This window comes from Solenopsis invicta, chromosome 15, assembly GCF_016802725.1.
Source record: "Solenopsis invicta isolate M01_SB chromosome 15, UNIL_Sinv_3.0, whole genome shotgun sequence".
NCBI classification, from domain to species: Eukaryota; Metazoa; Arthropoda; class Insecta; order Hymenoptera; family Formicidae; genus Solenopsis; species Solenopsis invicta.
The window spans coordinates 9,055,552-9,083,528 of NC_052678.1; the positions used below are offsets into that span (position 1 = coordinate 9,055,552).

The following is a 27,977-nucleotide window of genomic DNA, read 5'->3' on the forward strand; positions in this document are numbered from 1 at the left end:
CAAGTGGAGGAGAACAGAGAAAGGAGAAAGAGAGAGAGAGAGAGAGAGAGAGAGAGAGAGAGAGGAGAGATCAACGAGAGGATGAGAGAGATTGAGGAGCGGGAAGGAGAAAAAAGAGAGAAAGAGAGGAGAAGGAGGAGGAGGAGGAGAGAATCGATATGAAATTGAGCGGAATCGGGAGAGCGTGCGTTCCTCGGCGTATGCGTGTATACGTGCGTTAAGTGCGTGTTGTTGCCCGCGAGTGTTGGACGATCTGACGTAGGTGATGCGATCGATGTAAGATCGGCCGAGACACTGCGGGACCACCGATCCACGGCACGACACTCAGGTGAACGATTTATTTCTGCCCCCACTTGACGCTCCACTTTGCCCCCTTCGGTACGCCTGGTCGGTGCCTACTACTACTACAGCTGCTCCAACTGCTGCTGCTGGACGCAACGTTTCGCGCTCCTCCGTTCTTCGGCCCCCCTTACGGTGCTTCTCTCGCGCCTGCTGCGCAGGAACGTTTTGCCTCGCTCGCGGACCCCATATCTCCTTCGTCTTCTATCGGTAGAATTTCTTTTCTTTTCTTTTTTCTTTTTTTTTTTCAATTCTCCTCACCTATATCTTCGTCCGTTAAAAATATCGGTTTTACCATTGTGTCCAAATCGGAAGACAGTCAAACGGAATAATTTTTAATAAACGAGACAATATTTTCCAGCCACTCGTCAACTGGTTGAATTCAGTTTATACAGCTTAAAATTAACTCAAGATTGTGAACTAGTTGCAAAACACAATTATAAAATAATTAGACAATTGATCGATGTTACATTAATATACGTAATATACGTAATATTGATAACTGATTTTTAGCTTGGTGTTTCAAAATAGAAACCTAGATATCTGTTCCAAGTGAATATTAAACGGAATATCACAGTAGGATGATTCTTCTACAAATTCCCGGCGCCGTGATATGTTTCCCCCTCTCATTACTTCCTGTTTCACCCAGTTGTCGCAGGTGCCTGTATACCTGCTTTTACACCTCCATCACCACCACCACCACCACCATCACCATCACCACCACCACGATCTATCGCCTCCTCTCGCTTTTTCCATCGCGCCTTACCCTGCACGATAAGTCCTCCTTCTCTTTTTCCACTTTTTCCACTTCCTTCTGCCCTCCCTCTGCCCACGTTCGCGTGGAGTCCCCCACGTGGAGCCGCGAATCCTTTCCTTCCGCGCTTCCCCGTTACTCGGCGACCTACCTCCCCGACGCGGCTGGTTTGGCAAGCAATAATAGGAATCCGAGGGCTGCGTAGGTGGAGCACAGTGACTGTCCTCCTGAACGTTACGTGTTTTACAGGCACTTGGGTGATACGCGGAGCACTTGTCACTCTAGAGCTCGACACACAAATACCCATCAATTTTTTGACGCGCATAAAATTCACTTGAAAATCGACTTTCTTTTTTAATGATCCTATAAGCGTAAGAATATATTGCAGCAGTAAATGGTCGTTTAACAAAAATATTAAAATAATAAAATAATAAATTGTAAATTAATTAATTTTTAGATCTAATTTTTAGATTGTATTAAAATATCATTTTTTACTCCAAATGCAATATATCAAGTCGTTTTTATTTATTCTTTAACTACCTAGTGACCGTACGTTTCGTTTCACAAATTTCTTATTAAATCTTAATAACAAAAATTTCAAATTTTATATAACAGGATTGGGTAAGTTAATATATTTTTTTAACTAAATTAAGTTAAAATTAAGGGCTTATAAAATTAATTTAGTTACGTTAAGTTACATAAACAAAAAACTAACTAGTTAAAATTTACGTAAAGATTAAATTAACTTAAATTAAAAATTAATTTTAAAAAGTCAAATTTATTATTTATAATAAATTAGAAATTTGCAAATTTTTACTCAAAATAATTTATTAATATGTATCATTAAATTTAATAATTTATTTGTGAATTAAGTTTATATGAAATAACGAAAAAATATTGTTTCTTTATGTGAGAATGTATTTTTTCTTTTATATAAATAAATTTTTAACTTAGAAAAAAATTAATAATTAAAATAATTAAATCATTTAAAATTGACTAAGTTATAACTTTTTAACTTTATTATTTAACTTTTAATTTTTTAACTGGTATCATCCAGTTCTATTAAAGTTATAAATTTCACAATCTTTTAAAAGGTCTAACAAAGATGGTTTAGTAAATGTTTTGAATCCTTCTCATAAAAACACCGTTTAGAATATTTGCATAATCTCGGAAGACGATAATCATATTTCACGTGTCGCAAACTTTTGCCGACTGGTACAACCGCTATTTTATCCACGCATTAAAATCTCTTCCTCTCATCTCGAAACATGCAAAATTTATTACTCATCGCAAAACCACGATACGGTAAATCCTGCAAAGGTCGATGAACGATACAAAAGGCTGTAACTGGACCCCACAATCTAGCGAGATATCGAGAAAGAGGTCTTCCAAAAATAACCCGGTTTCAATTTCCGCTACCGCCTTCGTGATCGACAATCGCCAGCCGAGACCATCGTAATGGCAGGGGATTGAGGACGTAAATGTAGGTTAACGCTAGGAAAACTACGAGTTTTTGTAAGAGGCTTCCTCCTTCCGACACTCGTTACACATTATCGCGTCTCTCGAGTTTCTTTAATTTGCCTGATCGGTGCGTCCGCGATGGAGATGATATTCAAAATGCATACAAAAAAATATGATAATTCAAGTAAAAAAATAAAAAATAAAAATAAAAATAAAGAAAATGAACAAAAAAAGGAAAAGAGACAAAAATAAAAATAAGAAATCGTTGCAAGCCCAACAAAAATTCGAATATTCATTTTAGATAGATCTTCGAGGGAGGAACGCGTGCATGCTCAAAAAACAAACAGACGATTACGTCCTTCTGTAGATACGCGGAACTTCTAGTGCCATCGAGTGGATCTTACGCGTGGAAAAGTTCACATTGCAAATTCTTAGAAATATACTTCACCGGCTCTCTGCTCAGAGCGTTGTGTCTGCGATTTTACCTATAGCGTTTAGCGCTCGTACGCATGATTAGATATTAGATCCACGTTCTAGAAGACTATCGTCTGGAAAGATTTAATAGCTGGAAGTTCGAATGGCACTCGGGCCAAATGATCTAGATGTCTAACGTCAGAATTAAAAACCGGAACGTCAGTGTTTCGTGCCGAAAGTTCCTCTAGCGTTCTCAAGTTCAACCGACAAAAAATAAGAGACAACATATAAATCTGAATATATAAATTAGATTTGGTCGCTTAATTATCAAAAAGCGAATCTTACGTACGAGCTGTCAATTAATTTCTATGAAAAAAAAAAATCAACAATATAGTTTAATATATTCGAAATTTATGTAAAGCGACTTTGTGATGAAGTCTCACAATTATCAGATATTGACAAACGGACAATATTGACTTGGTAAAAGTCAGTATTTCTATTTCGATCCACCTTAATCGAGTGCACATCAAACGGGCCGTTAGTATAAAGAACGCTCTTATTGCTCGAAACGCTTCAGATGTAGGTAATTTACTGAATTATGTATTGCTCTTATTTCAAGTTCGATCTACCAAAGGCGAGCCTTGTCTCTTTAACTGAAAAGATTGGTTAATTTTAGTACTGTGCAAACAATAGCTTCCTGATAAATTTGCTCGACAGGTTAACATTATTCAAATATATGTGCAAAACCCAAGAGTAATCCGACATAATTGCTGTATTTTCCACCGACATTTTCTGCGTGCCGTTCGACGGCGCGTTATGTAACACGGTAGACACTTTGAATCATCGCCACTTATTAACAAAAAAAATGTGTAAAAAGAAGAATAAATTAAAGAATCTTACATAAAATGACTGGCTGTTTTCATGAGTATATTACTTTTAATATTTTTTTTTTATTACATATTTTTTCTTCCACTGCTAATTGTTAAGTAATAACTATTAAGAATAATCATTTACTGACAATAAGTTGTTCGTACTCTAGTATTAAATGTAAAAAACATAACTTTTTTACGATCAAATAAAGAATATTTAACGTCCAAAAAACTAGAAGGTTGCATAAACAGCAGCTCTCTTTCAGCAAGGTCTACCTTGCTGAAAGTCCTTTCTTTCTTTTCATTGTTTCATTCTTAAGTGCGCGCTGCATTGTAGTATAATTAATATATTTACTATTGTTATATCATCACGAATCTATTGTATTTAAAAACAGGTATTATTATATCTAAAGATACGATGGCATCGAATAATCACGGTGATAACTCAGATCACGACCGTGAACTGTTGTGTGCCGCGGGTGTCTCACAAACTACACGTTCACATAATAAATAAGAAAAAGATACGTCTGTCAGATACCGGGTCTGAAAGAGTTAATAGCCCTTCCCCCATCGCCGTGAACGCCGGCGAACGTTGTAATCGTCCGCGCTGTAATTTGCGGGGCGAGACGACGCAAGTAAGTCAACGACGAATCTTTCGCAACACCCGACCTCATCCTTCGAACCGCATTATCTGCGACTTCGTCGCAACGCTGCTTTGAAAATATCGTCGGACGAACGCTAAGATGGAATAGTTAATTACCGTCTAATTACAACGCGACGTTCTGATCTGAACGTAATTTCACGTGTGATTAAAGGATAAACAGGCACGATCTAAAATCGCGCGACTATCATCTGCGACGCTACGCTATTCTAAAATTCTCCTTTTGCACCGCATTCGCGTAACACGAAAGCATGAGTAATTGGATCGATTGAGTATTATAATGTGACTTCGTGGTGTGTGTGAAGCTGGCGTATCATTTCATGGAAACTCACGAAATGTTGAGAGTTCTGACTTTATTTACAATAGTTCTATAGTTCCTGATAGATAAAACAAATAGTTCTGGCCTTTAAAGCGAAAAAAACGTATAGGACAAAGTGAGACGCCAGGTTCACGCAGCGTCTCAGTTTGTCCTGCGTCATTTTCCAGACCCAATTCTTGTAGGATTTTAAAAGATCTATAGTTCTAGATGAGTTCTAGAAAGAGTTCTAGCGTTTAACATAGTTTATTTAATAAAAAAAAAAAAATTATTATAAAACATTTATTTTATAATATTACATAATAGAGTTCCGTGTACAAAAAAATATTTCTCCTCCAGTTCTGAATGTATCTAAACGCCTTCCGAAGAGTTCCGGTCGATTGCATAATTTATTAGTTAATAATAAATTGTTAACTCTCGCGAAACACGTATTTTGTCATATATGGGTGAGACGCTGGTCTTTATTCGAGAGTTCTGTGTACCAAAAAATATTTTTCCAATAGTTCTGAACGTATCTAAACGCCTTCCGAAGAGTTCCGGTCGATTCCGTTATTTAATATTTAATAAAAAATTATTAACTCGCTTATTAATTACGCTTTTAGTTTCATTTAAATGATTTCAAAATATATTGCAAGATTACACGTGATTACGAATTGATTTCACTATTGATTACACGTTATTACAAATTAGGTGTACACCTGATTTTATTAGTGAATGGCCCCTCGAGCATCGCCTAATCAATAGAGGAGCCGAGTAATTCACAATTTAAATCTTATGGTTCTCTTATCTTTTACAGGTATCCTTGTTTCCCGAGTGTTGATAATTATTCACAGATAAGACTATTCCAAAACTCCTTGATATATTTATTATTACCGTATAGCTGCCGCTCTCATGATTGATTGTGTCGCCGAAACGTCATCGATAGGAACCAGTTTTCTTAAAAAAACTCTGCACTTTGTCTCAAGGATACAATCAATTCAATGTCGCCCACTCAAAAAATGCGGAAAAATTTAAATGTGTGTATGCTGTGCATCCAGTCCCCCCCCCCTCTCTCTCTCTCTCTCTCTCTCTCTCTCTCTCGAAAAAAAAAGAGAAAGTAATAAAAGAGAAGGTAGATATAAAAAATATGGCAATAGAAGTAACGAAATTAAAGAAAGAAATTGCAACACTTCCGTGTCCAAGGATATCTTGGAATGACGAAATTGACCGGGTGGAATCTTACATAAAATCAAATTATGTAGGTGTTTTCATCATGCACTTTATTCTCTTTATATATACTTGTATGTATACATACATGTACGACATACGTATATTATAAATGTCGCATAATTAATAAATTATTTTGATCATTTTTTAACAGATTATTCATTTAGACGGTGCACCTTCTCGTTCACCAAAAGCAACTCAATTTAATAATGAAAATGTTAATTATGAATTACAAATCTCATCAAGTACCCGAATTTCATGTTTAGAAAAATATAAATTTGAAAACACATTAAATCTGTCAGAACCGGAAAAAGTTAATTTTTCGGAAATTTGAATATAACAACAAGAGTCAGTAAGTTTCTCAGGTTTATCAATTTATTATATAAATAAAGAAAGTCGACAACACTAACAAAAACTAATTATACAATACATCACATTTTTTAACACAAAATATTTTTCCAATAGTTCTTAACGTAACAAAGCGCCTTCCGAAGAGTTCCGGTCTATTGCATAATTTATTAGTTGACGCTGCAGCATCTCACCCATATATGACAAAATACGTGTTTGGCGGGAGTTAACAATTTATTATTAACTAATAAATTATGCAATCGACCGGAACTCTTCGGAGGGCGCTTTGTTACGTTAAGAACTATTGGAAAAATATTTTTTGGTACACAGAACTCTCGAATAAAGACCAGCGTCTCACTCATATATGACAAAATACGTGTTTGGCGGGAGTTAACAATTTATTATTAACTAATAAATTATGCATCCGACTGGAACTCTTCGGAAGGCGCTTTGTTACGTTAAGAACTATTGGAAAAATATTTTTTGGTACACAGAACTCTCGAATAAAGACCAGCGTCTCACTCATATATGACAAAAAACGTGTTTGGCGGGAGTTAATAATTTATTATTAACTAATAAATTATGCAATCGACCGGAACTCTTCGGAAGGCGTTTAGATACATTCAGAACTGGAGGAAAAATATTTTTTTGTACACGGAACTCTATTATGTAATATTATAAAATAAATGTTTTATATATTTTTTTTTTTTTATTAAATAAACTATGTTAAACGCTAGAACTCTTTCTAGAACTCATCTAGAACTATAGATCTTTTAAAATCCTACAAGAATTGGGTCTGGAAAATGACGCAGGACAAACTGAGACGCTGCGTGAACCTGGCGTCTCACTTTGTCCTATACGTTTTTTTCGCTTTAAAGGCCAGAACTATTTGTTTTATCTATCAGGAACTATAGAACTATTGTAAATAAAGCCAGAACTCTCAACATTTCGTGAGTTTCCATGAAATGATACGCCAGCTTCACACACACGACTTCGTGCCTCTCCATTACAGGAAATGTGAATCATCGTGTAGCTGTGCTGATATATCATAGATAGAAAACAGAAATGCCTAGCCATTTGAATTTGCACGAGTATCAAAGCAAGCTCAAGGCGCATGCTCCTTTCTAAATACATATTCGTGCATTATGACCAATGAAAAAAATTACTTGGTGGATAGACACTCGGAAAAAAATTATAAATTTATTAAAATACGTTATTCGGACATAGATTTAAAAAATACGCCAACCAGACATATGTATATTAAAAAATACGTCAACATACAAATACGAAATCTAGGTTAGAGCTAGATAAACAATTAACATTAAGACTGATGTAATGTCACTCACCACAGGATTCTTCCGTTGCTCGATGCCGCCCGGGCCTCCGCCTCCTCTCAGGTCCAGTCAATGCATAAATAACACTCGCGAATGAGAGATCAATTACAATCGCGCGCTAATTATTATCGAAGCAACGTGCGACACTTCGTTGACGGCGCCCCGGCGAAGCGGCATCACCACGTAGCGAAAGAACACACGACCGCGCGAGGTTATGATCCAGAATGCGTAAATCGATATTCCGGAACGTTCATTTCATTATCGGCCACGAAAACTGGAAAGTAACTGCGCATACAACGCAAAGTCGTTCGACATTGATAACACGCGAGCTGGAATGCGCAATGTGTTGGTCGGACGAATCTCGCGGTGATTCGCGCGGGATGAATTAACCTTAACCTTCATGCCGTCCCGCAACAACAAAAACGCGCGCGTCTTCGAGCGATCTCGCTGTCTCGTTCGAACGCGTTTATCTCACTGCAGGTTACTCACGAAAACTCGGCAAATACGTGTAAAGAAAACTCGGTTCACGACATCGATGACGCTACGCGAAGGAGTACGCGTACGAACGGCACGAAGCTTGCGACGAGAGAGACTCGTTGGTGCCAAACTTCACGCTTCACGTCCAGAAAAAAACGGGCGGTAAACCGTGCGGTGCGAAGATGGCGGACACCCTCCCTCGCGTCCATCGCCCGGCGAAGAGTCAACACAAATGTCCCAGGACGATCGTCACCGTACAGAACACTCATTTCACTGCACATCATTGCGCATAAACACTCGAATTCGGTACGTACCGAGACACACGCGGCGAGATCGGAACTTGCACGGCCGTCAAAATGCGTAGCTGCTCCGGTCCTTCGACTGCTGTTCCGCCATGCTACTGCACCCAGTGAGAAATAATAATGGAATCGATATCGAATCGACATCAAAATGATGATTTTGACGTAGAATCGATGTCGAAATCGTCACTTTGATATCGATTCGATATCGATTCCATTGTCATTTCTCACTGGGTACAGGCTCATCGTCCATCGGTCACGCATATCACGGCGGCTCCTCGGTTGTTGTCAAAATCAAAAATCGAGCTTCCTGCGGATCTACCTACCGCGGAGAAACGCGACACGAAATCGATCCGCGATCCGCCGCATCTTTCACCCGCCGCTGCCGCCGTCCGCGACCCCGCGACGCTTCGCTACTAGAGCAGCAGCGCCGCGCCCCGCCCCGCCGTCGAATTGACACCGCCATTGATCACGGACCAACGATTGATAACGTACGTGTGCACTTTCCAGAAAGAAATCTTTTCTCGGAGAAAAATCGCGCACTAGCTCGCGTGCTATCACCGATGCCGACTTTACTTTATACATACGCGCAGTTACTTCCGAGTTTTCGTGGGCGACAATGAAATGAACGTTCCGACGAAATGATCTACGCATTCTGGATCATAACCTCGCGCGGTCGTGTGTCCTTTCGCTACGTGGTGATGCCGCTTCGCTGGGGCGCCGTCAACAAAGTGTCGCACGTTGCTGATAATAATTAACGCGCGATCGTAATTAATCTCATTCGCGAGTGTTATTTGTGTATTGACTGGACCTGTTGGCAGAGGCCCGGGGAGCATCGGGCAACGGCGAAACAGCCCTGTGGTACATTATATTGGTTTTTTTAATGTTAATTGTGTCGTTTATCTAGCGCTAATCTAGATTTCGTATTTGTATGTTGCAGGTCAACATGGCGTTGCAACTCCGCTGCTGAGTGTCGGTGAGTGAAAAGTCAACGCTTATCTTAGATCGGAATAATGAATCCGTGTAAGATATTTATGCAAATGTATATTTTGCGCTCCGACCGAATATCGATTTACGCTTCATATGCACTGTGCGAAAATAAATGTTTCCATTGAATGTATTTCAATTTATTCTCCACATTGCATTTAAAGTTGTTTTGGCTATACAATACGAGCTAATAAGAGTTATCGAAATTTAAAAAGTAAAAACTTCTTGAGTTTCTTTTTTTTCGTAATCAACAAAAATTTTGATCACAAGTGTCCAAATTTGGGCTTTGAATCCAGCTGCAAAGAAGAAAATAATAAGAAATTTGGTTATAATGATTTTTGCATTGAAAATGACTAAATAAAAATTTTGTTGCAATTTTATATAAATAATTTTTAAACAAGTAGATAATCTAATTAATTTTTGCACGAATGTTTATTAAAGTTTTATTAGTATATGTAAAAATTCTGATTTAATTAAATAATGCTACTTTCTTATCAAATTTGCAAATAAGTACTATAAAAATGTGATGTTGCATAAGAATCAATAGTAAATAGAAAATTTAACAACTTTAAACCAATAAGAGAGTAATGCTCAAATTTTACAGAAATACTTAAACATGATAGAACAATCTATGAAGTTTTTAGATTTATGATAATATTTTGAGACATGACACGTACATCCTTAAAAGATAAACTAGTTTCAGTCTACTATTAGCTAATTTCATCTTAGCTCAGAACGTATTTTATCGTCTTAAATTTATTTTAATCACGAGGATAGTTAATGTTAAAAATTACAAAGTCACGACACTAGCGGTTTATCGCAACGCTCGCCGCAAAGAGAAATACCGGTTTGAAATTTGTCGTGTCCGCACGAGGACGTTCAATGATTCCCCCAGTACATCCTATATGGCATGCTTTGGTAACAAGGCTAATTCTTATCCGAAAGATAGAGCTCGATCGATCACCGCAGGAATGTTAATTAGGATTGCATCGCAATAGTAACACTGCTACGGCAAGTGTAACTTTCCTTCGAAACACGAATTTCGATTCTTAAAACAATATATCAGAACCGTTATATAATTTAGAACCTCATTTCTAATTTAAGAGATTTTTATAACAGCTTGTTTCGTTTATCGCCCATATTTCTTATCTTATTCAAATGCACTTCGCTCGCACCATCATTTCTCAAATCTGTCTTTTGTTATTACGTGATCAGATGTAATAAATCATGCGTATCGTTTATACGATCGCGTTCGCAAAAACTCGAAGAGCATCATCGAGTTAGCGGAAGCAGAGCGGAAACGTCAATATGTAATCGTTCGTTTCTGAATTATGAGTAAACTGAACTGCATCGGATCAGCGAAAGCGATTTCCTATTCGCGTTTTTATTTTTTTATTTTTTTTAACAGTTCCAGAACGCTTTCTCCCATCATAAATTTTTAAAATAATAAATAACTGAATATAATAATTACATAGTAATCTAAAAAAGGATTGCCTGTAAGTTAGGAAATTCTGGTGTACGCCAACGACTCATTAGTCTCTCCCCATCGATATACGTAGAGTTAGCCAGTGGCATTTTTGCTGTTTGCACGATCGCGTCTTCGTATTATATGACGTGTGCATATACACAGGTCGCTATCGACCAGCTTTCATCGGTGACGTAAGTTCCGGCATTTACTCGTTTTGAAGAAAGACTCTCACTTCGTCAAGCGCAAATCTCTTCGATACTTGAATGAGCGTCGCGAGGCGAAATGAAGCGCGAGATAGCTTTGAGTTTGGAAATTTTGCAAGTTAGCGAAATTTTTTTTTTTTAAGAAGTAATAATTAAAATAAATAGGTGTATAGAACTACTGACGTCATTTTTTTCAATTCATCGTATTTTATGTAATCTTATTCTTTTGTATCCTATTTCATTCAAATGCGCTTCGCTTGCACCATCACTCTTCGTCTAAATCTGTCTTTTATCATTGCGCGATCAGATATGTAATAAACGATATTAATTCCCATCGTTTCGTTTGAACTATTGAAAATAAAAAAAAAATATACGATGTTTAAATAACCGCCTTGAATGAAAAACGTGTTTGATATAATTAAGCGCGGCTCGCGCTTTTGCAATAAGCGCAATAAAGTGCATCTCGATGGGCCTAGTTCTCAGAGTAATACGCTGGAAAGTAATGCGTGGGTATAAAGAGAGAAAAGATCTCAAGAAAACTGTCGGACGCCGCAATGCCGCGGCAAAAGCAACAATGTTTTCTGCAACGCACATAAACTTATGGAAATAAATTCTAGGTCGCGCGGCACATTTGCCCGGAAAGAACGTTTTTGCCGACGTACCTAAAAATTTAGCTGGATACAGATCCGAAAATAATTTTTCTGGACCGTTAAAATAATTATGTAGGTTGCTCAATTATGATGATAAATTCTGCAAAAAGCTTTTATATTCCAACAATTAGCTTGCGTGTCCTACATAATTATTATTTTGAGAGGCCAAGAAAATTATTTTTAAATCTATGTCTAGCTAAATTTTTTAATACTTCAACAAATTCGCTCTTTCCGTATCTGATCTCTTAAATGCTTGAACGATAGAAAAATCAAATAACTTTTTGGAATACCATTTTTTTTTAAATACAGATAATAAATTCGCGGCGTATTGCATAGATATTGTGTTAATTAGCATAGATATAATTAGCATAAAAAATATTGATTTGATGAATGGCAAAATCAAAAATGAAAGAGATTTTAGTAATTTGCGAGATTTTTATGAGAGGCTATTTGAAGAAACATTTAAATGTAATTTGCAAATGATGGTCATACATTATCGTTATATGCTCCAGATGCTTAAGGTTTTTTCATAATTACCGCAATTTAAGACATCGCGCACATTAATAATCGCGGACACGATGTTTAATCCTATAATTACGAAAAAAGTGCTGCTAAATAGACACTTAAATGGAATCGGAACATGTCGCAATACTGTATAAACTAACAAGCATTTTACTCATTATGAAGAAAAAAGGTAAATTATTGCGCAACAAAAAAAGCTTTGCTATTCGTATTTTAGCTAATTACATACGAGTATCAAGTATGATGATATTTGATAATAAGTATACTATGTCATTTTCGATTGCTCTTGATGAGATAGAAGCTCATTATCAAAAATATTATTTTGACATTAATCGGTAGTAATCATTACGGCTCATTCCCTCTAATTACCTCTGTGATGAACTCTTACGAACCGAGGTCTTTTCTTGTTTGCTCCGCCAGGAGCATTATTGCTTATTTTAATTATATATCTACGTTAGCAGAGTGTATCAAGGATACTCCTCTTCCGTAAGCAAATAAGAAATTATTTAATTTCGTAATTGAAAAAAATACTCAAATAAAAACCATAAAAAATAACTTTTTTCTTTTACGTAATTGTTTCAAATATTTATAAAAGTATATTTAAAAGATAATTAAATTTTAACACTCTTTCAAGTAAAATAGCTCATCAAACAATTTTCTAATTACTGTTGAATATTCGAATATGAGAAAGTAAAAAATCAAAATTTGATAAAATCATACAAACTTAATTTACAAATAAAATATTAAATTTATTTGATGAGTCACTGCAATTATTTTAGTATTTTTGTGTAATTTAATTAAAAAAAAATTATATTCTAATTTTATATAAATGTTTTTCAAAATTAATTCATCGTATTTTATGTAATCTTATGTAATTTAATCGTAACGCAACTTCTGAGTTAACTTTTTATTCATGACACTTTTAATATAATTAAATTAATTTTATAAATCATTAATCTTAATTTAATTTAGTTAAATTCTATCTTAAATAAAGTAGTTAAACCGGATGTTTTCTAAATTTTTAGGTCTTGAAAAATTCTTTACCGATACATAATGTATGTACAACCAATGTATCTCTCTTTTAATAATTTAACTTATTATCTTCATTATCTTCTTTTTTTAATTACTTTTTTCAGTTAGAAAAAATACCTAATAAAATTAGCACACGATTACATCTTCATATTAATTGTGCGTATTAATATATTATCATATATTTGTAGAGGATAATTTACTTGAGTGAAACTACAAGACTAATATATTATATAATTACGTATTTTTATATTTGAAGTTCCTTTATTGTAATTGTTTTATTATTTAGAATCATCTAATTTAAAAAAAAAACTACTACATTTCAATTTAATATAATTTAAATAATGCCTTTTAAAATTAATTTTTAATATAATCTTAACACACTTTTTTTCCTGAGTTTTTTGTTCATACATTTTTAACGTAACTAATTAATTTTATAAGTCGTGAATTTTAACTTAATTTAGTTTTAAAAAAAATTAACTTATCCAACTTTGATTATATACCACTAGAAATCAGGCTGATAATTTGTGTGATCGATTTTGCGTAAGTTCTCTAAGGCCCGTTTGCACCAATATAGATCAATCTTTAGTTTCGCGGTTTAATTTACTTTCTATCGTTTTTTTAATTCTTAGCAAAAAAAATAGAAAACGATAGAAAGTAAGTTAAACCAAGTTTAATTTATATTGGTACAAATAGGTCTAACTCAATGTATTTTCGTAAAGGGAGTCTCTTGGGTGTCGGCAACTCATTTGAAAATTACATTATCGTCTCGCTGGCATATAAACGCGAACTTCAGTTTTCACCAGGGAAAGGAATAGAGAAAGCCAACGCTTTGACTTCTCGTCGTGCTTGACAGGAGGACACGGTAATTAGATGAACTACGATTTCCTCCCATTGCAACGGACATCTATCGCGAGTATCATCTCCGTCGTCTCGACTCTTGACGTATGAGTCCTCTTTTTTTTCGTCGACATACAACAAAAAGGAAAGAAGAAAAACATGTATTTACTGTCATAAATACATGTTTCTTTGTGATATTACTTTATGATGTTGATTAGCTTTTATTTCTTACGCAGTTGTTTGAAGTGCAAATCCCAGTTACTGCGCGTTGCGCAGCATTGGGTACAGAAGTTCTCTCCTCTCGACGACGGAAGCTCATACGCATTCACACATAAGTGCGGTATGGATAAATGAAATGAAATGGCATAGTGGAGGTCGACCGGTGTCTTGCAGGCGCTGCCGATTCCATTCCATAAGAGGAATGGATTCGTAAGTGTGAATCAACGTGCTTCTATGACGTGTTTCTCTTGCATACCACATTAAAGGACGAATGAAAATTTAACTTGTTCTCTGTTCTCTCTAACCAGTTTAGAAAGCAATAAAATGAACTTGACATTCCATCAACGTCAAATTCATCAATGTAAATGAATTCGAGTATCACGCGCTGCGCCATACTAATTTCGCAAGAACAAGATGTTAAATCTATTGACAGGCTATAAATAGTGATAGATTTATATGCGAAATACTCATCTTGTGATTAGGCAACATCTATAAAAAACAAATTTGTGAAAAAATATTAAAGTTTTCCATTATTGCAGTTGAACAAATTTATATTAAAATGAAAATAAAAACTTTTGAAATTATTTTTTTCTTTGGTATAAATAACATTGTAAAAAAAGATTAAAAATAATTTCACAAATAAACGAAAGGTTTCTCCTCTCATTTTTAGCTTCTTGTTTCGAGTTATAGTGCAAATTGGAATTTGGAATTTAGGTCAGTCATTTTGTTTCTTTATTGCGTTTTAATCGATTCCGCCGTAACATTTATAGTATCTAGATGTAACTGTCCTCAGAGATAATTAATGCCGTTTCATATTTGTATTGAAAGAAGAGATTTGCGAAACGACGTCTCCGTTCTCCGTTCTTGCGCGCAACGAAGGTGTCTTGTAATTCTCTCTTGCCATTTGCCAATTGCATTTTGCATTATAGTTTGCGTGCGGAAGAATTGCGCATCTCTCATAGAGACTCAGAGAGCGCGTCGCGTACTGCGACACAGCGCCGTACCGCAAGCTGTTACAGCGTTTTAATTAAAAAAACTCGCGGCTAGAAGAAACGCGCGGTTTTTGTTTTCTTATCGCACGCGAATCAACGTGATCTCTGAGGATTGGACAGCTAACACTTTAGGTACAACATCACCACAAGAAACTAAAAATGAAAGGAGTTTTATATATTCTCGGTATATAGGAGCGCATCATTCAACGTAAACAATAATATTTATCATCATTTCATTTTATTCCGTGCGATGAGTTATATATACACAATATTTATACGCTCATCGCATGTGTTATGTGCACGCGTGATATTACGCGTAACACGCAAATATATACCAGTTTCGTAAATTCTTAAATATGTAACAAATACAATCATATTTATATTACTTACTTTTTAAATTGTTTTCTACGCTATACAAATTATCGATCATTAGGAAATTATCTATCAATCTCGCCGAACACGACATCCAGCGTGCCAATGATAGCGACTATGTCAGCGAGGAAATGCTTGGGCCCGAAGCGTTGCAGACCCGCGAGATGGGCGAAGCCTGGCGCTTTGATCTTGCACCGATACGGTTTGCTGCTACCGTCGCTGACAAGGTATACGCCAAACTCGCCCTTCGGTGCCTCGATGGCGGTGTACGTCGCTCCTGGTGGTACTTGGAAACCCTGGGTAAACAATTTGAAGTGATGGATAAGCGCTTCCATGCTGCTCTTCATCTCCTCCCGCCGCGGCGGTACAATCTTGGCGTCGTCGCATCGCACTTCTCCCGCGGGCATCTGATTCAGACATTGGTGGATGATGCGCAATGATTGTCGCATTTCCTCGACGCGACACAGGTATCTAAAATCCAAGAGAGGCATGGCGCCAAATATGTTATAAATAATATCCAAATTGCATATATCGCATAATGGTATTTTCTATTCATTTAAACAGCTGTTTCGCAAATTATTATCAAAGTTTGATAAGTTAATAATTTTAACAAAATTAAGTTAATGACTTATAAAATTAATTTACAATAATAAGTTAAGTATTAGACCGAGTACCATAAGGAATAAGAAGAAATGCCACATTTTTGGTCAAAACAAATCTTACTGCTTAATATTTCCATATCAAATATAAAATATATTTTTAAATTCTATAACAAAAAATTAATATTTTATAAAATTAATTTTGCTAAAAATTGCATTAAAATTGAAAACTAATTAAAAAATTTTTAATTTCAAGACTTATTTATATGAAATTAAAATGTCGTAATTATTTAAAATTATTAATGAATTGTTTTGTTATTTAGATTACACTGAATAATAAAACAATTTACTATAACTAAATGGATCATCAAAGGATTTCTTCAGTGTATTACATATATATCTTTGGTTAGAATATTCAGTTATTTTTTCTTTTAATTTTTTAGTAATTTATTCTTTCCTTGGGTTTTAATACCATTTTTTAAATACTATATTAATTCAAGTCTCGACCCTCTTACCTATCGTAACAATCGCCATTCGTGCCAACCGGAATATCAAAATCCACCAGGTGATAAGCGTCATAAGGTGCAACTTTTCTCAGATCCCACTTTATTCCAGAGCCTCGTAACATTACGCCGCTGAAGCCCCAGTTTAGCGCATCCTCCGCGGATACACAACCGATATCGATAGTGCGCTGTTTCCAAATTCTATTCTCCGTTAACAAATCTTCCACCTCGTCCAATCGTTCGGAGTACTTGGAGGCCCAATCGTATATATCATCCATCAGACCCAACGGCATGTCCAAGGAGACACCACCGGGTCGTACGTAGGCTGCATGCATGCGAGCGCCGCTTACGCGCTCATAGAACTCCATCATCTTCTCTCGTTCTTCGAACAGCCAAAAGAAAGGCGTTAGAGCCCCAATATCCAACGCGTGCGTTCCAACGCCCATAATGTGATTCAGAATCCTCGTGATCTCCGCGAAAAGAACTGCAAGCAAGGAGAGATTTCTATTAGATTTGAAGAGCTTTGAATTACAAATTTATAAGAATTATAGATGTATGAGTCAAGGTTTTTTACATTGAATCGAATTGAATCAAATTTTCTTTCTTTCTTTGAATCTGAATCAAATCGACAAAATTTTATTCAAATTGAATCGTTGAGACATAACTTTTAATTAACATAATTATTGTTTGATAAAATATAGATATTATATAGAATATTTAATATATAGATAATAAAAAAAGAATCTTATGAAATATTGATTACAAAGTTATTGATACAGTTATTTTTAATGTAAGTTTATAAAATTCAATATGTGACTCATATTCGAACTTTCTAGATTCACAATTTTCGAATAGGTCAGATCCAAATAAAGATTAAAATCTGAATCAACATACACTTTTAATCAAAATAAACCTCAATGTACACAGAAATGCGTACTCATTCCAGCATGAACTTTTTTAATTCATCGATCAATCATATTATTTGCAAAGCTTTTGCAGAGCAAAATTGTTCAATTGATGAATTAAGAAACTCACCTATATTCAATGTTATTTCAATTAAGAGAGAACACATATTGTTTTTACCTCGAATATATTTCGCGCGCAGTGGCACGTCTATATTCAGCAGCTTCTCAATCGCCAAGGAGAAACATTGTTCATTACACATCATAGAGACGTAGTCCAAGCGATCAAAGTAGGGTAGCGCCTGCATGTAGGTCTTGTATTCGATCAGTTTCTCCGTGCCACGGTGCAGGAGACCAATATGTGGATCTGCGCTGAGCACGATCTCGCCGTCTAATTCCAGGATTAGCCGGAGTACACCGTGCGCAGCTGGATGCTGTGGCCCAAAGTTAAGTTTCACATTCTGTATGGTTTGCTCCGCCAAGGGGCTATCCGCCAGCATAGACTCGTTCTGTGGCGGAATCCAGTCGAGCTTCTCCGTGGCGTACATTACCGGTCGGTTGAATTGCTCGAGGAACTCTCTGTCTGGGTTCCATTGATGGGCATTACGATGCTGACTGCAAAACACGCGTATTGTTAGTAATGTCTGTCATACAGTACGGCGGACAGATAGGTTATGTCGTTACATAACGCACATACGCGATTAAGAACAAAGCCACGTTTAAGCATAATTAATTTTACTCACGCATCAATGATCGCCGGTGCATTATTTGGTGCCAGCAACCTGCTGGCGCCGAAGAATCCTGCGTTTTTACGCAGGATTGAACTCAACAGTCTAGCCGCCATGGCTCATGGCATGTTGCTAGCAAGAGTAGCTAGTAGCGAGGCCGCATTTTTGCGCATGCGTGGCATTTCGGTATAAATTTAAACGCGAAATAATTGCTGTCACTATCAGTTTGTTAACCATAGAGTTCTCCCAATAACTCTATAGATAGAAATTCATTGGGTATCAAGAGACGTGGAACGAACTTAATTTACAATTTACTAAAGAGGAAAAAAAGATGCCTAAATAACTTTTTCATAACTTTTGTCATGAAAAGGACTTGTTCTTCAAATTGTGCATGTAACTTCCATACACTATCCAGAAGGTATGTGCAAAGTTTAAAAAATGAGTCCCTCTTAGATAGAAAGTTATGAGAAAATTAATTTCTAAGGGAGTTGATCTTTGAAATTAATTTTTCAGAACTTCTTTTCTAAGAGGAACTTATTCTTTAAACTTTGCATGTAAACTTCTACACACTACTTGCAATATTCATATTTGTAATTACAATTTTGTATATTTCCGTTTCTATATATATTAAAATTAATTTACTATAAATAGTCTTTCCCTCTATTCGCGCATCTCATTTGAAGCACCGTCCATTTATTTCCGCGAATCTGAATCGTAGTCGCGAGCGCGCGGATCTTGACCTTTGACTACTGCTTCTATTTGCGCCTAAACTTGAAAAGTCGCACCGCGAATAGGCGCTCGTTCGCAAAACGAAAAATCGCGGGGACCGTCGCTTCTCTCATGGATATATTTCGGACCGAGCTTGGAGGAGTGCCATGGAATTTCCATGGATCCTATTCGTGAAACCAATGCAGTGCAATTAACGCACCACTGTCACATAGTTTCATTTCCAATTTTTACATCTTCTTAATATTAATATTATTATAAAAAGATAAAAAAAAAACTCGTTCGTTCACGCGAATCGTTCAGGCTCATTAAACTCGCGCCCGCGCAGGTGTGCAGGAACCTCGAGTTTCCTCACGGGCAACGCGACTGCCAAAAGTTTGACGTAAGTCACGGTATTGAGGCTGCTATTTCGAGGATAGCGATGGTGTATGGATCATTGTTGCTCCCACCAACGTGGGCCAACATTCTGCACGTCGTAATCGACGCGCGGCCGAGCATTCGTAGGGTCCCCTAGGCTGATCAGGCACAGGTGGATAGCGTCCCAATTTCATTCTCCTTTATTTCTCTTCATTGTACATTGAGCGTATATATCGTCGTATATACAAAGGTACAAAAAAGTCGATCACTTCGCGGCTTCTCGCGACCATTGGAAGAGATCTACTCCGGCTGTTTGCCCAGTGACAAACGCGGGGCGACGAACCTATGTAACTTCGCTGTATAACTCCGAAATTCTGTATGCAATATATTGATTCCAGAGTACTTTACGATGAACATACAGTTATAATCCCGGTTATTCATGCGTTTGAGCAACAAGAATCCTGTATCGCTTTTCTGATCGCGAACGTTCTTCTCAACATACGAAGTAGAGAGAAAATACATACAAAACATTTGGTAACTAGAATCGTAATAAGTACAAGTAAAATATATATATACGTATACATATATACTGCTGTCTAAGAATTATATCACTTTATATGCGCCGTGTAAAAGAAGAATACTAAATAGAAACAAGAGGTCGACGCCTCGACAGCCTCGTTATTGTACTCATTGAATTGACGTAGACTCACAGTAGTGCGCAAATACTTTTTGTCTTCCGCATCACCAGCAATCTTAAACAAAAAAAGTAGACGATTGATCTCCCGATACAGATTGTTTTTAGCGACATAACATTCACCTTTTTTTATCTCAAGTCTATGATTTTGACGTGATTGAAGCTTTGTAAGAGAAACCAGCAGTGATCAGTATTAAAATTTTGAAACAATTTCTTTGTATAGTTTTAGATGACATCTATGAAAGTATTAATATAACGTTGGCCAGAATTACGAGTAATATGTTAAGAAATTTAATCAGATCAATAAATTCTTCATTTATGATTAATAATTCGAAAAATATGTACTCAATGCTGTTTCGTATTCCAGAGAGTTTTTAGTTATTCCCGAGTACCAAACCCTGGGCATGGAATATAAGAATCCAAAGCCTTGCAATTTACCGGAAATTTAAGGAAGGGCTCCAACAAATATCATCCATCCTGACAAACGTTTCGATCCTGAATGATCTGCTGGCTAGTAGTAGTCGTAGAGGAGATAACGATGCAACGACTGCGGCACCTGCAGCTTCCTGACGATCTTCGGTAGCTTGGTGCCGCAGAGCTTGCGAACTATCAGTCTCGCCTGATGAGTCAACGGCAACGGGGTCCTGGCCGCCTCCATCACCAGGGCCTTTTGCGCGTCCGTCAGACTGCTGGACCGTCGTATCATGCAAGGATCGAAGCTCTCCGCCGCCTCCAACAGTGCGCGCAGCAGCCGCGGCTTGTCGGCCGTGTTCTGCAGGGAGTTAAGGATGCCGTGCGGATCGCGGAATTGCGTCTTGATCACCACCCGGGCGCCGTACTTCAGCAGCAGTGCCACTATCTCCACCGACGGGTTCTCGTTCGAGGCGACGTACTCGGCGAGCACCGGTCGCAGCGCCGGTCCGTCATCGCTACGTATCACCAGGTTGGGATCGGCACCGCGCTCCAGCAGCATGCACAGGATCTCCAGCCGGTTCGGGATGTTGTCCGCGCACGCCACGTGTAGCGGCGAGCCGATGATTGGCGACGAGGCGTTCACGTCTGCGCCTAGAGAACCGCGATTGAAAGAATATATTTTTTTTTTCTTTATCCGGACGATCTTATGATTCGATTAAACTATGATTATTATTAAAATATTTAGATAGTTATGTAATTTTAGACATAATTGTCAACGTGTTATCTAGCCAATTTGTCAAAATAAAAGCGACAGTCCGTCGACGTCGTTAATCAACACCGTCGAGAACGGCTCTTGGCCGACGAGCGGTCTAATGTACGAGTGAAAAAAAAAACAGTTGCACGACACGGATAGATTTAATACCGGACGCGCGTATTCGGCCTTCGGATGCCGCGCGATTTCGGCCGTATGCCAGCGTTATCGGCCCGAGATACCGCAACTCACCCGCTTCGAGCAGCATCTCGACGATCGACGGGTCACCCTTGAGTATGGCCAGATCTAGGGCTGTCGGTTTCTGATAGTCCGGCCCGAGATCCAGTCGGGCGCCTTGCTTCAGCAGCAGATTAATCACAGCCGGGTCGCCGCCGAGAATCGCGTAGTGCAGCACCGTCCGGTAGTCGTGCCTGGCGTCCGCCGTCGCGTTTACGTCCGCGCCGTAACTCAGCAGCAGGAGCACCGAGGCTATACCCTGCAGCATTCGCGATGAGAATCAGTCTTCTTCGCGATTACAAAGATTGTAAATGAAACATTTAAAAACATTTAAACATTTAAGAACGTTTAAAAACAGTCGAGATTGGATAAGTTAATATTCTTTTTCAACTAAATTAAAGTTAATAGCACGTAAAATTTATTAATTTAGTTACGTTAAAATAATTATGAATGTTGGGAAATTTGAGGATAAAACTTATTTTGAAGTATTAAAAAGATACCCTTGAAAAAGGTTTAAAGAGAAAGAAAATGGAATGAAGTCTTTAGAGATCTCTTTCTTTCTCTTTGAAATGATTTTTAAGTAACTTCGAACCGGCTTCGCGAAAAATATGATTTTACGGTTGTTCGGGCAGGTCCTCTATCTCACACATTGCTTTTGTATACCTGCGGTAGTCTGGCGGCCTTCATGAGAGGCGTCAGACCGGCACGATCCCGTGTGTTCGGATGGGCGCCGAAGGCTAACAGCAGCTCCATACATTCCAGGTCCAAGGGCGATACCAGATTGATCTCGGAGCCAAAGAAGTACCTCTTGTTCGGATTAGCGCCGGCCTCGAGCAGGATCCTCGCGACCTCGACGTGACGGTTCCGTAGGGCCAGGCGTAGCGGCTCATCGCACAACATAGTCCTGAATCAAAAAATGGCGAGAATACAGAATACTGACAAGGTGATCTGACATAAAAAGTAAAAATTATTAATTGTTGAATGGTGCACTTTTTAATGACATTTTTCTTTTACAAGTATTTTAAAAGATATCGATAGCTATGGTCATCAATGACTACCAGTCGATGCTACAAGTCGCACGACGCACCTGGGGAAAAGTTCCCCCGTGTCCTGCCGATGATCCACCTTGGCGCCATACTTCAGCAGCAACTTCACCAGGTCCAGGTAGCCGTGCTCGGCGGCGAGATGCAGGGCCGAGTAGCCGCACTCGTCGGTGGCGTCGATGTCGGCGCCGCGCACCAGCAACAGCTGAGCGGCCTCAGTGTACCGCTGCCAGACAGCGTAGTGCAGGGGCCTAAGGCCCTGGGTGACCGGTTCGTTCGGCTTGGCACCGCAAGCGAGGAGGATGCGGATCTCGTCGAGTGGCTGCAGCCGTATTATCGAGTCGGCCAGTTCCCGCTGCAACGGGTTGGCGATGCACTCGGTCGGCATCTACGTGGCGTAACACGAAGAGAGGTACAGAGATAGAGAGAAGTGCCGAAGTGAGAGAAAGAACGAGAGGGGACGATAGAAGGAAGATTGCATAACGCGTGCATCATCTCTCGCGCAATGAGGATTTTACAGCGAGACGGGTTTTTCATCGATACGTAACGCGAACGTTATTTCTAACAACGAAAATTTAGGATATTTCGCAGAGAGAGAAACTGATGAAAAATCTTTCACGAGGATTTGTCACAGGACAATACACGTGCACGACATGCATCTAACGTTGATACGCACTTTAAGATCGAGTCTGATTTGCCTTACACGACGAGCACGGAAATCCGATAAATCTGCAATGTAAGAAGCAAGGGAGATTAATAAGCATTTCGACTCACACTCATTCTAACTCGCACAATTAGAAAAATATTTTAATGCTGCATAATTTCGCATCTTGTCTCAATAATTAATTAACAAGAGAGACATAACGAATCGTGTTAATTATGAAAAAAAAAGATGGACGTAATTTTTTTAGCGAGATTCCGTATATAAAAGAAATATATACATTTCTGAGGTTTCTCCACCGCATCCCTAGTTTACGATCTTTTCTACTGCAAAAACACAGTAGAAATTAAACAATAAAGATATTAAAAAGTCGCAAGAGAGTATCTGTAAGATTGGAAAGAAACATAACGGTATTGGTAAATGTAAATTTAACTGCAATGAATACAAAAAAAAGTGTTGTACAAATTTTATATCGCGATAAAGGAGCATCCGGTGGGATACAGTGGAAAAAGGCCTCGATTCCAGAATCCGAGCATCGCTGGTATTGCAAATCGCTGTGAAATCGCAGCCGCGCGAAGTCTTTCCTCTGACGGTGATCCCACAACGACCTCCGCGAGACACGATTTGGCTGACGATAGGTGAGTAATGCAATCGCTGTTCCCCGCAGCGGGAAACTTCGCTGACGCGCGTCACGAGCACCAGAGACTCTGCCAAGAGGACAGCGCAATTTTGGCGATGATGCCGGAAGTTCCGCGGCGTCGTCGATTGAGAATCACGCAGTCTGCGCCTCCGCGGAGATCTGGCGCGCGATGCGCTCTAACCGCAGCCACTTGCCCCTTTATTACCCGAACAATCGCGAAATTCAGTGTAACGAAGATCCAAGCGATTTTTTTCGAATTGAAAAAGAGCAACCTAAATTGTATAATTTTGGGATTTATCTTGTCGAATTTTCAGAAAAGCGCAAATTTATTTTGGATAATTTTGAAGTTGAATGAAATAGCTAAATTTAATTAAGGAAATTCTTTGCCACTCTCTATTTTAGTTGGTTAATCTCAAGAAGAATCTCGTTAGATAAAATTTTAATCAAGATCATCTGCGAGCTTTCAAATCATTATACTGAACCTTAATTTCAATTTGCGATTTTATTTGATTGTTCAATGTCAATGGTTGTTAAAAATCGAGTCAGTTATATATTATAAAAACTACAGTTATAATTATTAACTTCAAACAAGTGAATTTTTGTAAAACAAACCCGCGAACGGAAATTAATGTGATAACGACACATTCTGTAAATTTATACAAGGTGTGATAGGCTGATTCTTCATTGCGACTCTTGGATCGTTAAAACGGCAAGTAATAATTATGTATCGAGCGACGTATTCTTAGTTTTCTCGTAAGATAAAGATCGATCCGACCAGCGCGGTAACGACGCAAAAGACTCGATATTCACTGCCAATTTTCGCCGCGCATATCTGACTATCGTAAACATTTAGTCCGAATTGATGCAAGATCTTGATAATATCGCGCAATTTGGCGATATACTTCAAGCATCGAAGCGGAAGTAGCTTGTGCTCCAGATATTACAGTTTGACACCTGTCGCATGACGCAACTGAGACTTCCGTCGTGAAACCGGAAGCAAAAGCTGCCGGAGTTGAGCAAAAAAAGTATTATTAAATATAATAATACCCTATAGCATTGTAGTAATATATTATTAAATTATTCACTAAGTTTAATCGTTTCGAGTAACGCAATATTTTTTATATTTAAATAATTCTACAGTATATCTCTACACAAAACGTGCAGATATCATATATATGTATAAGAAATTTGTTGGCACGTAAGCTATTAATTAAAAGACTTTAGTCGTATATTAAATTAGATTTTACTCGGTTCTCCTGATTTTAATTTAGTAGACGATGTATTTCGATCCAGATTGATTTTCGTGCAAATTTAAGGGAGGAAAAGAAGAGGAAAAGAAGAAAATAATTATCAATCTTACTATAAATTTTTTACAGAATATAGTTTCTGGAAAAAAATATTCTAGGCAGAAATTAATCATGGGGCAACATCGGAATCTCTCGGCAGTTTATTCTTCAATCTTGCATCAATTGGAAATCACAATAAAAATAAAAAAAATCCCATACTGCGAGAACAACCGGATTGCTTGTCACTCTGACGTCTCGACTCTCGGGTGGTCGGTGCTGATCGCGACATTCGGTATCGGTGACCGGTTCAACGACGATGACGAACTCTCGCCCATTTCCCGTACGCACCGTGTATTTGATGTTACCACGTTTATATTGTTTACTCACGTCAAAAATGGTCCGGTGCTCCAGCATGTAGGAACGGTGTCGTGAGAACTGCCTTCTTCTTTGGACGACCCGGTCCTATTTAAAGCCTCCGGCGAAGCCGCGCGACTCGCCGCCCGAAAATAACACAAAGGGGGTACGCACTCAGGAGTTCGCGCATGTGTCTTTTGGCTGCTACGCAATTTTTGTCTTTTAGCGCGTAGACGAGAGGACGCGTAAGCGCAGCCATCCTTTGCTTCGCGCGCGAGCTTTTTTCTCTGATCATCCGACAGACGGAACCACCGCGGATCACGTCGTTGCGCCGCGAGCCCTTCTTCGTAAGGCGGACTCCGAGGATGCCCTGCTCCTCGCTCACGTGCGTTTGTTTTGAAAATATTTTGTGGTTTGACTTGGCACAATCCGCGTGGTAAAAACATATTTGCCGAAACTGCAATGGTAATGACAATACACCGGGTGAGTTGCAAAAATCTTAGAATAATAATGATGAAACAATGCATCTCCCCGGGATTGAGTAGTAACCAATTAAGAAGTTAAGAATGAAAAATTTTTTATTATATAATTTTAAATGAGTTAATTAATTTTAATTTCAATTAGTTATTTTTAAATTTTTATTTTACATATACTTTAACTTATTAAATTTTTTTTCTTAAGTTAAAAATTTATCTATATAAAAGGAAAAAAAAGTAAAAAAATACCTCTTTCTATATAAAAGAAATATTTCTTCGTTACTTCATAAATATAATTTACAAATAAAATATTAAATATTTTATTTAATCATTTATATAGTAATTTTGTTATTTATATAGTAATTTAATTTTAAAAATTATTTTAATTTAATATAAGTTAATAATAATAATTTTTATTTAAAATTAATGGTTTATAAAATTGGTTACATTAAATGTTGCAATGAACAAAAAATAAATTCAAAACTGCATTAAAATTAAATCAATTTCTATTCGATTAAAAGTTAATTTTGGAAAACATTACTTATATTAAATTAGGAAGTTGTAATTTTTAAAAATTAATTTAATAAAAACGACAAAAAAATATTAATTTACCTAAGACTGCGTTTAAAAATACTCGAAAAATTGTGTTATTAATTTACCTCGTACATTTGAAAAAAAGGAGGCTATTTCATTGAGCGAAGGATCCTATCATTGGACGAACTGTATTGTGTATGTGTTTTCGTCGATGAAATTTAGATCTGTGTTTCGGATACACCGCGTATGATTGGCGCCATCCAAGGAATCTGTTTACACAAACAACGACACTGTAACATTAACAAAATGCGTTATAATTCAAATGATTCTTTATGCGGAAATTTATCAACAACAGTGACATTATAGAGATTATTGATTTGAGTATTAAAATAAAATATAGTTAATAATTATTTAATTTTAATATGTAACAATTTTCGACAAGTTTGTAGATAACGAATACTTTTCATCTTTCTCCAAATACCCGGGATACTCCGAGAATCACACTCGGTGCAGCGATGATCCTAAAGCTTCGGGTACAATGAACGAAAAAAAAATAAGAAATAGAAAACAAAGAATATAAGCTATAACTCAATATGTTGAATAAGAAATATTTTATACGCTTTCTTTATTCAACATGTATTGAACGATTTCTTATTCTCTGTTCCTATCGCTTCTGTTTTGCATTGTGCATTAAGCTCAAACGACACATCTCTGTGACCGTTCGGAGAAAAGTTATCAATAGCCTATAATCGTTCAGCACAATAATAATCCTATACAATGCGCACCGCCCTGTAAATATCCGCGACACGTGGCGGCATGCACAAAGAGATTCCTTCTCCATCTTCCTCTCTTTCTCGTCCCACCGGATACATATGTAATAGCGGAGCAACAACTCCGTTGTCCCGTTGTCTACAACTACGTCTTTCGGAAAGTTCACTGATCCTCCGATCCGAAATTAAACCGAACCCCGCGATTTCTCTGAATTTCCCGGCAGCATGCGACCGAAAACACTCGTGACGGTGACACCGGAGCCAATGAGGGGCACAGGGGAGACAAAGAATTGTTTTCCATTCTGCGACGAAGCGAGAGAAGCTTGATTTTTCAAGAAAAAAATAATCATCACTTTGAAAATAATCTCGCTTCAAAACTTACCTCTTACCGTTCGGACAACGTTAATACTTTAAACAAGACCTTCTCCACATGCCAATAAAAAAAATCACCTTGATGGTCACCATTCAAATACAGCTTCACGAAATTTTTAAATCTTTTCTACTGAAAAAAATTAATCGATAAATTGAAAACATTAATTAAA

At 37.5% G+C, this 27,977-nt stretch overlaps 2 protein-coding genes and 2 long non-coding RNA genes across 5 annotated transcripts; 2 read left to right on the top strand and 2 right to left on the bottom strand.

Annotated features, from left to right (window-relative positions):
- The first annotated feature begins 7,956 nt into the window (after positions 1-7,956).
- On the top strand, positions 7,957-20,748 carry LOC105193098. Its single transcript, XR_850573.3, has 3 exons — positions 7,957-9,339; positions 9,419-9,454; positions 20,637-20,748. It is a non-coding gene; the product is annotated as an uncharacterized LOC105193098 (long non-coding RNA).
- Positions 15,608-18,668, bottom strand: LOC105193097 (NADH-ubiquinone oxidoreductase 49 kDa subunit). The gene is made up of 4 exons (XM_011157433.3): positions 18,508-18,668; positions 17,946-18,379; positions 16,875-17,346; positions 15,608-16,231 (listed from the first exon to the last, which is right to left on the bottom strand). Exons 1-4 carry the CDS (start codon positions 18,606-18,608, stop codon positions 15,826-15,828), a joined length of 1,413 nt encoding a protein of 470 aa, XP_011155735.1. The 5' UTR covers positions 18,609-18,668; the 3' UTR covers positions 15,608-15,825.
- Positions 19,753-27,961, bottom strand: LOC105193099 (ankyrin-1). 2 transcript variants are annotated; one of them, XM_011157435.3, is made up of 8 exons: positions 26,791-27,961; positions 25,689-26,112; positions 23,391-23,443; positions 22,759-23,102; positions 22,335-22,575; positions 21,687-21,930; positions 20,708-21,334; positions 19,753-20,327 (listed from the first exon to the last, which is right to left on the bottom strand). In XM_011157435.3, exons 4-7 carry the CDS (start codon positions 23,100-23,102, stop codon positions 20,781-20,783), a joined length of 1,383 nt encoding a protein of 460 aa, XP_011155737.1. In that variant the 5' UTR covers positions 23,391-23,443; positions 25,689-26,112; positions 26,791-27,961; the 3' UTR covers positions 19,753-20,327; positions 20,708-20,780. The 2 variants fall into 2 exon arrangements, with proteins under 2 accessions (XP_011155737.1, XP_011155736.1); XM_011157434.3 differs by lacking the exon at positions 23,391-23,443.
- Positions 22,475-22,902, top strand: LOC120359667. Its single transcript, XR_005576437.1, has 2 exons — positions 22,475-22,614; positions 22,689-22,902. It is a non-coding gene; the product is annotated as an uncharacterized LOC120359667 (long non-coding RNA).
- Positions 27,962-27,977: the final 16 nt, after the last annotated feature.